The sequence below is a fragment of the Leptodactylus fuscus genome, chromosome 2, assembly GCF_031893055.1.
Source record: "Leptodactylus fuscus isolate aLepFus1 chromosome 2, aLepFus1.hap2, whole genome shotgun sequence".
Taxonomy (NCBI): Eukaryota; Metazoa; Chordata; class Amphibia; order Anura; family Leptodactylidae; genus Leptodactylus; species Leptodactylus fuscus.
Window position 1 is genome coordinate 97,018,389 of NC_134266.1, and position 16,680 is coordinate 97,035,068.

Genomic DNA, 16,680 nt, shown 5'->3' on the forward strand with positions numbered 1-16,680 from the left:
CCCAGTTTGGACCAATTCATGGTGGAGGGAGCCTCTAAACAGCCCAGTTTGGACCAATTCATGGTGGAGGGAGCCTTTAAAAACCCCAATTTGGACCAATTCATGGTGGAGGGAGCCTCTAACCAGCCCAGTTTGGACCAATTCATGGTGGAGGGAGCCTCTAAAAACCCCAGTTTGGACCAATTCATGGTGGAGGGAGCCTCTAAAAACCCCAGTTTGGACCAATTCATGGTGGAGGGAGCCTCTAAAAACCCCAGTTTGGACCAATTCATGGTGGAGGGAGCCTCTAAAAACCCCAGTTTGGACCAATTCATGCTGGAGGGAGCCTCTAAACAGCCCAGTTTGGACCAATTCATGGTGGAGGGAGCCTCTAAAAACCCCAATTTGGACCAATTCATGGTGGAGGGAGCCTCTATCCAGCCCAGTTTGGACCAATTCATGGTGGAGGGAGCCTCTAACCAGCCCAGTTTGGGCAAATTCATGGTGGAGGGAGCCTCTAAAAACCCCAATTTGGACCAATTCATGGTGGAGGGAGCCTCTAAAAACCCCAGTTTGGACCAATTCATGGTGGAGGGAGCCTCTAAAAAACCCAGTTTGGACCAATTCATGGTGGAGGGAGCCTCTAACCAGCCCAGTTTGGACCAATTCATGGTCGAGGGAGCCTCTAAAAAACCCAGTTTGGACCAATTCATGGTGGAGGGAGCCTCTAACCAGCCCAGTTTGGACCAATTCATGGTGGAGGGAGCCTCTAAACAGCCCAGTTTGGGCAAATTCATGGTGGAGGGAGCCTCTAACCAGCCCAGTTTGGACCAATTCATGGTGGAGGGAGCCTCTAAAAACCCCAGTTTGGACCAATTCATGGTGGAGGGAGCCTCTAAAAACCCCAGTTTGGACCAATTCATGGTGGAGGGAGCCTCTAAAAACCCCAGTTTGGACCAATTCATGGTGGAGGGAGCCTCTAAAAACCCCAGTTTGGACCAATTCATGGTGGAGGGAGCCTCTAAAAACCCCAGTTTGGACCAATTCATGGTGGAGGGAGCCTCTAAAAACCCCAGTTTGGACCAATTCATGGTGGAGGGAGCCTCTAAAAACCCCAGTTTGGACCAATTCATGGTGGAGGGAGCCTCTAAAAACCCCAGTTTGGACCAATTCATGGTGGAGGGAGCCTCTAAAAACCCCAGTTTGGACTAATTCATGGTGGAGGGAGCCTCTAAAAAACCCAGTTTGGACCAATTCATGGTGGAGGGAGCCTCTAAACAGCCCAGTTTGGACCAATTCATGGTGGAGGGAGCCTCTAACCAGCAGAGTTGTGGGAAAGCAGGGTGGAGGGAGCCTCTAAACAGCCCAGTTTGGACCAATTCATGGTGGAGGGAGCCTCTAAAAACCCCAATTTGGACCAATTCATGGTGGAGGGAGCCTCTAAACAGCCCAGTTTGGGCAAATTCATGGTGGAGGGAGCCTCTAAAAACCCCAGTTTGGACCAATTCATGGTGGAGGGAGCCTCTAAAAAACCCAGTTTGGACCAATTCATGGTGGAGGGAGCCTCTAACCAGCCCAGTTTGGACCAATTCATGGTGGAGGGAGCCTCTAAAAACCCCAGTTTGGACCAATTCATGGTGGAGGGAGCCTCTAAACAGCCCAGTTTGGACCAATTCATGGTGGAGGGAGCCTCTAAAAACCCCAATTTGGACCAATTCATGGTGGAGGGAGCCTCTAACCAGCCCAGTTTGGACCAATTCATGGTGGAGGGAGCCTCTAACCAGCCCAGTTTGGGCAAATTCATGGTGGAGGGAGCCTCTAAAAACCCCAATTTGGACCAATTCATGGTGGAGGGAGCCTCTAAACAGCCCAGTTTGGGCAAATTCATGGTGGAGGGAGCCTCTAAAAACCCCAGTTTGGACCAATTCATGGTGGAGGGAGCCTCTAAAAAACCCAGTTTGGACCAATTCATGGTGGAGGGAGCCTCTAACCAGCCCAGTTTGGACCAATTCATGGTGGAGGGAGCCTCTAAAAACCCCAGTTTGGACCAATTCATGGTGGAGGGAGCCTCTAAACAGCCCAGTTTGGACCAATTCATGGTGGAGGGAGCCTCTAAAAACCCCAATTTGGACCAATTCATGGTGGAGGGAGCCTCTAACCAGCCCAGTTTGGACCAATTCATGGTGGAGGGAGCCTCTAACCAGCCCAGTTTGGGCAAATTCATGGTGGAGGGAGCCTCTAAAAACCCCAATTTGGACCAATTCATGGTGGAGGGAGCCTCTAAACAGCCCAGTTTGGGCAAATTCATGGTGGAGGGAGCCTCTAACCAGCAGAGTTGTGGGAAAGCAGGGTGGAGGGAGCCTCTAACCAGCAGAGTTGGTGGAAATCAGGGTGGAGGGAGCCTCTAACCAGCAGAGTTGGGGGAAATCATGTTGGAGGGAGCCTAGTATTAGCAGAATTGTGCAACGCTTATGGTGGATGAGTATGAGGATGCGGAGGAATTGGAGAGGTTGAGTACAGACATGGAGTTTCATGTTGGGGTGCTTTACACAGGTGGGCACAAAAATGAAGGCTCTATCCAGTGGTGGTTCATTTTTATCAAAGTGAGCCGGTCGGCACTCTCAGCTGACAGACGGGTGCGCTTGTCAGTGATGATGCCACCGGCTGCACTGAACACCCTCTCAGATAGGACGCTGGCGGCAGGACAGGACAGCACCTCCAAGGCATATAGGGCAAGTTCAAGCCACAGGTCCAACTTCGACACCCAATACGTGTAGGGCGCAGAGGGGTCGGAGAGGACAGGGCTGTGGTCGGAAAGGTATTCCCGCAACATGCGCCTATACTTCTCACGCCTGGTGACACTAGGACCCTCTGTGGCGGCACTTTGGTGAGGGGGTGCCATCAAGGTGTCCCAGACCTTAGACAGTGTGCCCCTCGTTTGTGTGGACCGGTGAGAACTTGGTCGCCTACTGGAGGAACTGTCCTCCCTGCCGCCAACGTCACATGCTGGAAACATCTCCATCATATTCTGCACCAATTGCCTGTGGCAAGCATTGATGCGATTGGCCCTCCCCTCTACCGGAATAAAAGACGAGATGTTGTTTTTATACCGGGGGTCAAGGATAGCAAAGATCCAGTACTGGTTGTCCTCCATGATTTTGACAATACGCTTGTCGGTTGTAAAGCACCCCAACATGAACTCAGCCATGTCTGCCACAGTGTTAGTTGGCATGACTCCTCTGGCCCCACCGGAAAGTTCAATCTCCATTTCCTCCTCATCCTCCATGTCTACCCATCCGCGCTGCAACAATGGGACGATTCGAAGTTGCCCGGAAGCCTCCTGTATCACCATCACATCATCGGACAACTCTTCTTCCTCCTCCTCCTCCTCCTCCATTAAACGCGATGAAGCGGACAGATGTGTGGACCTACTCTCCAGCTGTGACGGATCGGATGCTATCCCTGACTCCTCTGTGTGATCTGAGTTATCCCTGATGTCAATCAGGGATTCTCTCAGAACACACAAGAGCGGGATTGTAAGGCTCACCATCGCATCCTCAGAGCTCACCCTCCTTGTGGACTCCTCAAACACCCGTAGGATGTCACAAAGGTCTCTCATCCATGGCCACTCATGGATGAGAAACTGAGGCAGCTGACTTTGTGGCACCCTAAGGTTTTGTAGCTGGTATTCCATCAAAGGTCTCTGCTGCTCAACCACTCTATTCAACATCTGAAACGTTGAGTTCCAGCGTGTGGGGACGTCGCACAAAAGCCGGTGTTGTGGCACATGCAGGCGTTGCTGGAGAGATTTTAAGCTAGCAGCGGCTACTGTCGACTTGCGAAAGTGGGCGCACATGCGCCGCACTTTCACCAGTAGCTCTGGAACATTGGGGTAGCTCTTTAGGAAACGTTGCACCACTAGGTTGAAGACGTGGGCCAGGCATGGAACATGTTGGAGTCCGGCAAGCTCCAGAGCTGCTACCAGGTTCCGGCCGTTATCACAAACGACCATGCCTGGGCCCAGGTGCAGCGGCTCAAACCATATTGCCGTCTCATCGAGGAGGGCATCCCTCACCTCGGAGGCAGTGTGCTGTCTGTCCCCCAAGCTGATCAGCTTCAGCACAGCCTGCTGACGTCTACCAACGCCAGTGCTGCAACGTTTCCAACTCGTAGCTGGGGTCAATCTAACAGCGGAGGAGGAGGCGGTGGCGGAGGAGGAGGCGGTGGCGGAGGAGGAGGCGGTAGAGGAGGAGGAGGAGGGGGGTGTTCTTCTCGTGTCCCTGCCAGGAATGTTAGGCGGGGAGACGAGGTACACCGGGCCAGTTTGGGAAGCAGTCCCAGCCTCAACTACATTCACCAAGTGTGCCGTCAGTGAAATGTAGCGTCCCTGTCCGCATGCACTTGTCCACGCGTGGGTGGTCAAGTGGACCTTTGTGCAAAGCGCGGAACTAAGGGCCCGCCTGATGTTGAGTGACACGTGCTGGTGCAAGGCGGGGACGGCACACCGGGAGAAGTAGTGACGGCTAGGGACGGCATAGCGAGGTGCCGCAGTTGCCATCAGGTCCAGGAAGGCAGGAGTTTCAACAAGCCGGAACGCCAACATCTCCTGGGCCAGCAGTTTAGCGATGTTGGCGTTAAAGGCTTGCGCGTGTGGGTGGTTAGCAGTGTATTTCTGCCGCCGCTCCAATGTCTGAGAGATGGTGGGTTGTTGTAAAGAAGCGCCTGATGGTGCCTTTGATGGTGCAGGAGAAGGAGATAAGACAGGAACAGGGTAGGATGAGGGAGAAGTCAACAAAGTGGCGGAGGCAGATGAAGTGGTGTCCTGGCTCGTCCTCTGGAGTGCATCGCCAGCACAGTCAGCAGTGGCAGTGGCAGAGGCAGTGGCAGAGGCAGTGGCGTGAACGGCAGGCGGCCTTTGTCCTGCCGTTGCTGCCTGCCACTGATTCCAGTGCTTGGATTCCAAATGACGGCGCATTGAAGTGGTGGACAGGTTGCTCTTCTCAGAGCCCCTAATCAATTTCGAGAGGCAAATTGTGCAGACAACACTATATCTGTCCTCGGCGCATTCCTTGAAAAAACTCCACACCTTCGAGAAACGTGCCCTCGAGGTGGGAGTTTTTCGGGGCTGGGTACGAACTGGAACATCTTGGGAGATTCCGGGTGTGGCCTGGCTTCGCCTAAGCTGCTGACCTCTGCCTCTAGCTACCCTTTTTGGTGCTGCACTTGCCTCAACATCCACACTACTTTCCCCGCTTGACATCCCCCCTGTCCAGGTCGGGTCAGTGTCCTCATCATCCACCACTTCCTCTTCCAACTCCTGTCTCATCTCCTCCTCCCGCACAATGCGCTGGTCAACTGGATGCCCTGACGGCAACTGCGTCACATCATCGTCGATGAGGGTGGGTTGCTGGTCATCCACCACCAAATCGAACGGAGATGGAGGAGACTCTAGTGTTTGAGCATCTGGACACAGATGCTCCTCTGTTAGGTTCGTGGAATCGTGACGTGGAGAGGCAGGTTGAGGGACAATGAAAGGAGCGGAGAACAGCTCTGGGGAGCAGGAACAGTTGGGGTTATTGTTCTGTGAAGCTTGGGAATTTTGGGAGGAAGGAGGACAAGACTGTTGGGTAATAGGAGGAGAGGAGGCAGAGTCTGACTGGCTGCTGGACAATGTGCTGTAAGCGTTCTCTGACAGCCATTGCAAGACCTGTTCCTGGTTCTCGGGCCTACTAAGGTTTGTACCCTGCAGTTTAGTTAATGTGGCAAGCAACCCTGGCACTGTGGAGTGGCGCAATGCTTGCTGCCCCACAGGAGTAGGCACGGGACGCCCTGTGGCTTCACTGCTACCTTGCTCCCCAGAACCATTCCCCCGACCTCGCCCACGGCCTCGTCCACGTCCCTTTCCGGGAGCCTTGCGCATTTTGAATTCCCAGTTAGAAATTGGCACTATATACCAGTAGCAAAAATTGTGGGTGCACGTAACCCCAATATATTCTTTGAATTCCCAGTCAGACAATGGCACTATATACCAGTAGCAAGAAATGAGGGTATTTATAACCCCAATATATTCTTTGAATTACCAGTCAGAAACTGGCACTATATGGCAGTAGCAAGAAATGAGGGTATTTATAACCACAATATATTCTTTGAATTCCCAGTCAGACAATGGCACTGTATACCAGTAGTAATAATTGTGGGTGCACGTAACCCCAATATATTCTTTGAATTACCAGTCAGAAACTGGCACTATATGGCAGTAGCAAGAAATGAGGGTATTTGTAACCCCAATATATTCTTTGAATTCCCAGTCAGAAACTGGCACTGTATACCAGTAGTAAAAATTGTGGGTGCACGTAACCCCAATATATTCTTTGAATTCCCAGTCAGACAATGGCACTATATACCAGTAGCAAGAAATGAGGGTATTTATAACCCCAATATATTCTTTGAATTCCCAGTCAGACAATGGCACTATATACCAGTAGCAAGAAATGAGGGTATTTATAACCCCAATATATTCTTTGAATTCCCAGTCAGACAATGGCACTGTATACCAGTAGTAAAAATTGTGGGTGCACGTAACCCCAATATATTCTTTGAATTACCAGTCAGAAACTGGCACTATATGGAAGTAGCAAGAAATGAGGGTATTTGTAACCCCAATATATTCTTTGAATTCCCAGTCAGAAACTGGCACTGTATACCAGTAGTAAAAATTGTGGGTGCACGTAACCCCAATATATTCTTTGAATTACCAGTCAGAAACTGGCACTATATGGCAGTAGCAAGAAATGAGGGTATTTGTAACCCCAATATATTCTTTGAATTCCCAGTCAGAAACTGGCACTGTATACCAGTAGTAAAAATTGTGGGTGCACGTAACCCCAATATATTCTTTGAATTCCCAGTCAGAAACTGGCACTATATGGCAGTAGCAAGAAATGAGGGTATTTATAACCCCAATATATTCTTTGAATTCCCAGTCAGACAATGGCACTGTATACCAGTAGTAAAAATTGTGGGTGCACGTAACCCCAATATATTCTTTGAATTACCAGTCAGACACTGGCACTATATGGCAGTAGCAAGAAATGAGGGTATTTGTAACCCCAATATATTCTTTGAATTCCCAGTCAGAAACTGGCACTGTATACCAGTAGTAAAAATTGTGGGTGCACGTAACCCCAATATATTCTTTGAATTACCAGTCAGAAACTGGCACTATATGGAAGTAGCAAGAAATGAGGGTATTTGTAACCCCAATATATTCTTTGAATTCCCAGTCAGAAACTGGCACTGTATACCAGTAGTAAAAATTGTGGGTGCACATAACCCCAATATATTCTTTGAATTACCAGTCAGAAACTGGCACTATATGGCAGTAGCAAGAAATGAGGGTATTTGTAACCCCAATATATTCTTTGAATTCCCAGTCAGAAACTGGCACTGTATACCAGTAGTAAAAATTGTGGGTGCACGTAACCCCAATATATTCTTTGAATTACCAGTCAGAAACTGGCACTATATGGCAGTAGCAAGAAATGAGGGTATTTGTAACCCCAATATATTCTTTGAATTCCCAGTCAGAAACTGGCACTGTATACCAGTAGTAAAAATTGTGGGTGCACGTAACCCCAATATATTCTTTGAATTCCCAGTCAGACAATGGCACTATATACCAGTAGCAAGAAATGAGGGTATTTATAACCCCAATATATTCTTTGAATTCCCAGTCAGAAACTGGCACTATATGGCAGTAGCAAGAAATGAGGGTATTTATAACCCCAATATATTCTTTGAATTCCCAGTCAGACAATGGCACTGTATACCAGTAGTAAAAATTGTGGGTGCACGTAACCCCAATATATTCTTTGAATTACCAGTCAGAAACTGGCACTATATGGCAGTAGCAAGAAATGAGGGTATTTGTAACCCCAATATATTCTTTGAATTCCCAGTCAGAAACTGGCACTGTATACCAGTAGTAAAAATTGTGGGTGCACGTAACCCCAATATATTCTTTGAATTCCCAGTCAGACAATGGCACTATATACCAGTTTCAAGAAATGAGGGTATTTATAACCCCAATATATTCTTTGAATTCCCAGTCAGACAATGGCACTGTATACCAGTAGTAAAAATTGTGGGTGCACGTAACCCCAATATATTCTTTGAATTCCCAGTCAGAAACTGGCACTATATGGCAGTAGCAAGAAATGAGGGTATTTATAACCCCAATATATTCTTTGAATTCCCAGTCAGACAATGGCACTGTATACCAGTAGTAAAAATTGTGGGTGCACGTAACCCCAATATATTCTTTGAATTACCAGTCAGAAACTGGCACTATATGGCAGTAGCAAGAAATGAGGGTATTTGTAACCCCAATATATTCTTTGAATTCCCAGTCAGAAACTGGCACTGTATACCAGTAGTAAAAATTGTGGGTGCACGTAACCCCAATATATTCTTTGAATTACCAGTCAGAAACTGGCACTATATGGCAGTAGCAAGAAATGAGGGTATTTGTAACCCCAATATATTCTTTGAATTCCCAGTCAGAAACTGGCACTGTATACCAGTAGTAAAAATTGTGGGTGCACGTAACCCCAATATATTCTTTGAATTCCCAGTCAGACAATGGCACTATATACCAGTAGCAAGAAATGAGGGTATTTATAACCCCAATATATTCTTTGAATTCCCAGTCAGACAATGGCACTGTATACCAGTAGTAAAAATTGTGGGTGCACGTAACCCCAATATATTCTTTGAATTCCCAGTCAGAAACTGGCACTATATGGCAGTAGCAAGAAATGAGGGTATTTATAACCCCAATATATTCTTTGAATTCCCAGTCAGACAATGGCACTGTATACCAGTAGTAAAAATTGTGGGTGCACGTAACCCCAATATATTCTTTGAATTACCAGTCAGAAACTGGCACTATATGGCAGTAGCAAGAAATGAGGGTATTTGTAACCCCAATATATTCTTTGAATTCCCAGTCAGAAACTGGCACTGTATACCAGTAGTAAAAATTGTGGGTGCACGTAACCCCAATATATTCTTTGAATTACCAGTCAGAAACTGGCACTATATGGCAGTAGCAAGAAATGAGGGTATTTGTAACCCCAATATATTCTTTGAATTCCCAATCAGAAACTGGCACTGTATACCAGTAGTAAAAATTGTGGGTGCACGTAACCCCAATATATTCTTTGAATTCCCAGTCAGAAACTGGCACTATATGGCAGTAGCAAGAAATGAGGGTATTTATAACCCCAATATATTCTTTGAATTCCCAGTCAGACAATGGCACTGTATACCAGTAGTAAAAATTGTGGGTGCACGTAACCCCAATATATTCTTTGAATTCCCAGTCAGAAACTGGCACTATATGGCAGTAGCAAGAAATGAGGGTATTTATAATCCCAATATATTCTTTGAATTCCCAGTCAGACAATGGCACTGTATACCAGTAGTAAAAATTGTGGGTGCACGTAACCCCAATATATTCTTTGAATTACCAGTCAGAAACTGGCACTATATGGCAGTAGCAAGAAATGAGGGTATTTGTAACCCCAATATATTCTTTGAATTCCCAATCAGAAACTGGCACTGTATACCAGTAGTAAAAATTGTGGGTGCACGTAACCCCAATATATTCTTTGAATTCCCAGTCAGACAATGGCACTATATACCAGTAGCAAGAAATGAGGGTATTTATAACCCCAATATATTCTTTGAATTCCCAGTCAGACAATGGCACTGTATACCAGTAGTAAAAATTGTGGGTGCACGTAACCCCAATATATTCTTTGAATTCCCAGTCAGAAACTGGCACTATATGGCAGTAGCAAGAAATGAGGGTATTTATAATCCCAATATATTCTTTGAATTCCCAGTCAGACAATGGCACTGTATACCAGTAGTAAAAATTGTGGGTGCACGTAACCCCAATATATTCTTTGAATTACCAGTCAGAAACTGGCACTATATGGCAGTAGCAAGAAATGAGGGTATTTGTAACCCCAATATATTCTTTGAATTCCCAGTCAGAAACTGGCACTGTATACCAGTAGTAAAAATTGTGGGTGCACGTAACCCCAATATATTCTTTGAATTCCCAGTCAGACAATGGCACTATATGGCAGTAGCAAAAATAGTGGGTGTATATAGCCCCAATTCTATTGCTAGGGGACTTGCAGGGTATTTCTGGGGTGAAGGTGGGGGGGCACACCGTTGGAACGGGTATCGGGGGTATATATCGGGTATACGGGAATACACTGACAGTGTATTCCATTCAGGATCCTGGGAAAGCTGGGTTGCGGCGATTGAGCCCGTCAGTGCCACGTTACACTGACAAGCTTCTCCCTGGAATTTAGCTCTTACAAGAGCTGTTGTGGTTGTCTTCTCCTTCCTATCCTAGCCTGTCCCTGCCTACCCAGAATCTAAGCCCTAGCTAGCTGGACGGAAACCTCCGTCCTCGGTGAATTGCAAGCTCAGAATGACGCGAACCTGGGCGGCGCTGTTCTTTTAAATTAGAGGTCACATGTTTTCGGCAGCCAATGGGTTTTGCCTACTTTTCTCAACGTCACCGGTGTCGTAGTTCCTGTCCCACCTACCCTGCGCTGTTATTGGAGCAAAAAAGGCGCCAGGGAAGGTGGGAGGGGAATCGAGTAATGGCGCACTTTACCACGCGGTGTTCGATTCGATTCGAACATGCCGAACAGCCTAATATCCGATCGAACATGAGTTCGATAGAACACTGTTCGCTCATCTCTAGCTGTTAACTATCATCAATCTTTTAGTCTCTCTCGAACTTAATCAATATTCTGTCCCATTTTACGACATTATCAGGCCTTAAACTAAACACATTTATATTCGAAATTCATCACTGTATTGTCCCTTCAGCCACTGCCAAGTTGATTTCCCTGAATTTTGGCTTTCGGTCAAGAGACAAATGTCTGCCCTAAGCATTAACCTTTGAAGCCCATTTTAAATGGAATTATGCCATGTTGATCCCGACTCCGATGTCTTCTACCTCCTTAGCACCCCTCCAGAAAGAAATTTTTAAATTTATTTGGACCTACAGTATGCCAATGCTTGTTTAGAGCGGTGGATAGAGGCTCCCTTTATTTCACATATGGTTTGCTTAACACCCCCTGATAGTAAGCTTGATTTTATGGTGGCTTGGGAGCGAGACCTTAATACTACCCTGACTTAAACCCAATGCATTGGCCCGTTGTACGTCCATTAACAAAGGCAGTTGGAAGATCAACCTTAGGTCCTATGAAGGACTTTTACAGAAGATTCCATATTTGGTCCATTATTGACTAGTCTTTGGACAGTCTTTTTCCATATTTCTTCTCAACCTTATGCCAAATATATTCCAAATTTTTGTTATTTTAATAAATTTTGATGGCTGTCCAGATCCACATTGTCTTCATCTGAAGAAAATCTTTTCTCTCAGTAACAGATGTTATACAATGGGCTGACACCATCATGCTACATGAAAAGATATCACCCGATATTTGAAAAGGTATAGGCACCTTGGGCCTACAGGTCTTCCATATTGTCTTCAGTTCAGATCGTATAGCTGGATTGAGTACTTCCCTTTAACACTCTCAGGTGACTTCCTGGTTTTCCCTTTTCACAAGCTGTATGGGCCATTTACCCCCTCTCTTTCCTTGCCCAAGTTGGTTGTCAAGTTTTTAATATCCCCTTACCCTCCCTTATGTTATGTTTACGCTGATGGATGTATAACAGGTTTACACTTGCATACCTTTGTATACGTGCACTTATATTATGTTTACCTTGATGTTTACTCTGTTTTCTGTTACTGCAATATTTTAATAAATGACTTCAAAACTATGAATTTGTGTGATATTTTGGAACTCCTTGTGTCCTGTATTTCCGCGACCTCGGCCTTCTTTATGCGTTGAGTTTTAATTGTTTTTAACCATATATTTTTTGGCTTTGTAACAATAAAATTGTTATTTTGTGGTATTTTTTGTGTTATTTTTCAGATATTCAGTACACCTAATACATCTGTATAACATATTGGAGCATATGGTATATCACAGGTTACAGTCCTTCCTTCTAAATACATCACATTATCTTTTTGTACTTATTTAGTCCATGTCTTTCAATTCAATGATATATAAATTTCCTGTGCTGCTATAAGGCTAGGTTCACACGGGGTTTTTTGGCCCAGATTTTGACGTGGAATCCACATCAGATTCCGGCTCAAAAAACTGTCTCCCATTGAATTCAATGGGTTCCTTTTTCCACGAGCAGTTTGTTCCTGTTCGCGGAAAAAAGAAGCGACATGCCCTTTCTTCAGGTAGATTCCACGGCTGATTCAGCCATGTACGTCTGCAGCGCAACACTCTCTCCCAACTAGGACCTTTCATTTGAGCCTAATCTGGAGTGGAATGGCGGGGCACTGTATGCACTGCACCAGCATCCAGTCACGGCTAGCCATTTTTTGGACCAGATTCTGAGGTGGCCTTCGCCTGAAAATCAGATCCAAAAACCCCCCATGTGAACCTGGTATTACACTTCATAAAAACTGCATCCATCCATCTCCATTCTTTATAGAGGGGATAGTGCTTCCCTTCATGCATTCCCTACATCATAAAGGGGTTTTCTGGGCATTTTTCTTTCTTATAAAAAAGGTCTGTTACAGCTATTAATGGGTTAAAAAGTGCCCTCAAATACTTTTACTTTTTTAAAGGGATTTCTAGATTTCTCTGGAAGCTCTTGGCATCCTCTGCATTTGTTTACAGTTGTAGCTTCCTGCCTAACTTCCACACTACCTTCATCTCAGTCCCCCTCTTCTCTCACTCCCTATCCCACTCACTAGTAGACCTTCCCAGCTAACTACCATTGCCTTCTCCCCCCCATACTTACCGATTTTCCTCTTTAGACAGTAACACCTCCTATTTTTCTTTCTGCTCTCCTGGCTGTGCACAGGCTGGAGACACCTGCGCAGTAGAGATGACACCTTTGACAGTGCACATACAATCTCTACTGCGCATGTATCAGAGGTACCTCCAGACTGTGTAAGCGCCAGCAGCATGGAAGAAGGAGAAGGAACCATTCCCACACAGGAAGACACATAAGTATGATGGCGCGGAGGGATGGGGTGGGTGGAATACTGATGATGTTCTGTTTTGGGAACAGGGAAACAGAACATCCCTGGATTATTAGAAAGAGTCCCTGGGGCGGTTACATGACCGTCCCAGAGATATGGCTTATTAGAGATTATATTTAAACAAAGTAAATTAGAAATTAGGCGGGGGGAGGAGGTTAAGTTTAGAGGTTAATTTTGATTTTATCCCAGACAATCCCTTTAATAATAAAAGATTTTGATAGGAATAGACACTTTTGCACTTGTTGGCATTCTAGACGCAAGTACAAAATACATAAAAAACACAAACACAGGGTAAATAGAATCTTAATTTGGCTTTATTTTATATTGCTTACCTGCATGGATCATTGTAGTATTAGATTCATTAGAAATCATTCACATATATATAAATAAAATAAAATCTCTGTCAAGCAGATCATCATAACATGCTGATAAAGGAGTCAGTATTTGGCTGTGCGTGTCTTACAACTATAAGGGTTGTGTCAGATTTCAGCCACTTACTCAATTAACAATCACAGACAGCAAAGCAGTATTTGTGAGCTTCTATTCTCAGGGACAGTCTACATGTGCACCCCAGCAGAGGTTACAAGAAGGCAAATATCACATGCATAGCATGGGACTTCTTGAGCACCATGAAGCCAAATCAAGGGCTGTTAATTCACATTTTAGGAATATGGCGTTTGCTGGAGATATCATTATAAATTATTGCATGGCAGGGCACATAAAAGGCTAGCTAAGAATCACATTCATCTAAAACTCAAATCTATTGCTAAAACAGCTATGTCTGGAAATAAAAAGGGAAAAGATCACAAGCCTGAGATTATGATTCAAGGATAAAAGCAAAGCTTATTGTATTCACACTCTGAGCTCACAGTGCTATACAGGGTTATGTGTACAGTGCAACGGTGATTTAAGAAAACTCTGTCACAGAGGCAAATTGCCTTCCTGTGTAGCTTTCAAGGAAATGCCAACATGCAGCTGCAAATGACTCTACAGTATGTAACTCCAAGGCGTTGACGTGTTCTGCGAGTCATCCACAATAGCCTGACACAGAGAACTGGGACAGCACTCACAACAGAGAAAAAGTGCATATCTTAAAAGGGGTGTTCCTATCTTTGACAGGTTTCCAATCTCATCCATTAAAAGTCTCTGTGGTGGCCACTAGTGGGGCGTTGTACACTGATTGTAAACTCCCCCATAGAAGTCCCATTCACCTCTATGGAAGTTACAGAAACAGTCTAAGGGTCCCTTCACGTGGCCTAAGCGCGCCGCTCATTGAAACCCGTACACGTGAGCGCTTCAAAACACATCCCATTCACTTCAATGGGAGCGCGTGTAAAGCCGGCTTCACGCGCGCTCCCATTGAATTGAATGGGATGTGTTTTGAAGCGCTCGCGTGTACGGGTCTAAATGAGCGACGCGCTTACGCCATGTGAAGGGGCCCTAAGAGTTCCTGGACAATGATTTTGACATTCATTTAGCAGATCCATTCTACTACTACCTTCTTTTTTTCGATTAACACCACTGTTCCATTGTAATCCCGGTTTATTATTTTATGCAAATGAGCCCACCGAGCACCCTGGGCGTTTCCCAGGGCCTCCAAGGACCTCCCACGTCATAACTTTATTCACAGCCCTCCATTGCTTGTGCTCTGTCTGCCCTCCTCCTCCATGTATGTTCTTCCGACCAGATCACACAACATGAGGTGGTGGTGGTGGGGGGACACGCTGGGGAACGTCCAGGGTGCACGGTGGGTTCATTTACATAGATAATTAAACCAGAATTACAATAGAATGGTGGGGTGAATCGAATAAAAAGAAGGTAGTAGTAGAATTGCCTTTTTAAAGGCTATCCAGGAATGTCTTTATCTCAAAACCACTAATACCAATAATAGAACATTTAACAGATCTGCCTACATCCATATGGATATATTTTACAAATGGATCTGCTAAACGGATATTAAAAACATGGTGGCTGGACACTCGACCATCACAAACCATTGCAGAGATTGGCATTTCTATCTCAGGGGAAACAAAATTTATATTGATAGTTTTATGGCTCACATAAAAATTTTTCTTTAACTTGCAGCTCCGGTAAATATTTCCCTGTGTTTTTTCACATTGTGTCATGTGTGAAGTTTCTTGACAGCACATCTCATTTTAGACATATAGAACAAACAGCCGGTCCTCACCCTGGACTTACAACCGTGGTGATAAAAGCAAACTATTGCTAACCTGGATTATTCAGCCAATAACATTTAGCGGCCACTAGCCAGTGACACACACAATGGCTTATTGGGATTGTCCAGCTCTGCTTACAGACATACATGAAACTAAATAAAGAATGAAAAATAAAGAGGTACCATAGTGAATTAAGGCAGCAGTATTGCCAGGGCTCATAGGAGACATTCTTTATATTAAAAACAAAAGACTTAAAGGTCAAGTATAGCCTAGATATGCAGTAGCCTACCAGGATCAGAAGTGCCAGAATCTGCCATCTTGACAATTGATTTACTCTATCTTCTGAAATACACGCAACCTCAGGCAAAACAAACAAATCACATGATACTGAATAACTCAGGTTTCAATATCATGAAAGGATTATTATATTTTCAAATGAATTGACCAGTGTCGAGTAAGAAGGCAAACAGAAGAAAACTCTGAACGTTGTCTGAGATAATCTTGGTGCGGCTGACATTAAGTTCAACAATGGCTCCTTTATGAATATAGCATTCCCAAATACTTGAGCTTAGGCACCAAGGACCCAAATAAATTGAAGTGGTCTCGCAGATCTAATAGTTAAAAAAAATCAGATTTAATGACAGGCGCAGGCCTATTTGCATGCATAGAGCAGCCCACTGAATGTCATTTTTTTCAATAGATTTTTAGCTTTTTTAGGATTCTTTTACTCTTTTAATATATATATTTTTTTCTAATATCCAGGTGATACTTCCACTTTAAGCTTTAACACTGTCATTGGAATATAAAAATTACATTCCAGGAGCTCTGCACTGCAAAATAAACCTTCCCACACAAGGAAGGGAAAACATGCAAACATACAGACACTGACATGATAGAAATGTACAAACACACAGACAATGAGGCTGGTGGTTTTCGTTCTAAAGCTGTCTTGAGATTTCACAGGTGATTTGTCCAATTTCAAGTATTAGTATCTAAAACAAAATCATCACAAGACGTTAAATGATCGCAAGATAACAAAAATACAGGTGTTAAAACACTATAAAGAGATATATACAAATTTTAATATTTTATATAAAAGACATTTATAGAAATTTTAGGACATAAAAAAGCTCATATCTCCTGTATGCACATGAACATTTATATTAACTTATTATTTTTTTTTAAAGGACCAAACCATAGTGCTATACAGTGACTGAATTATATCACAATACAATAGTCGAATAATTAGTAGGGTTTTGTACAGTTGTGCTAAAAAGTTTACATACCCCCGCAGATTTTTTGGCCTTTTTAAATCATAATGACAATCAAAAACATTAGGGTGTTTTTTTACCATAGTGTGTT

The 16,680-nt window shown here is 44.6% G+C and overlaps 1 protein-coding gene across 2 annotated transcripts in view; it reads right to left on the reverse strand.

The window, feature by feature from the left end:
• Window positions 1-14,543: 14,543 nt before the first annotated feature.
• Window positions 14,544-16,680, reverse strand: part of AHCYL1 (adenosylhomocysteinase like 1) — a 37,230-nt gene continuing 35,093 nt past the window's right edge. For both annotated transcript variants that reach the window (XM_075264220.1, XM_075264217.1), the window contains exon 17: window positions 14,544-16,310. In XM_075264220.1, the coding sequence (XP_075120321.1) occupies window positions 16,304-16,310 (7 nt within the window). In that variant the 3' untranslated portion in view covers window positions 14,544-16,303. The remainder of the gene's footprint in view (window positions 16,311-16,680) is intronic.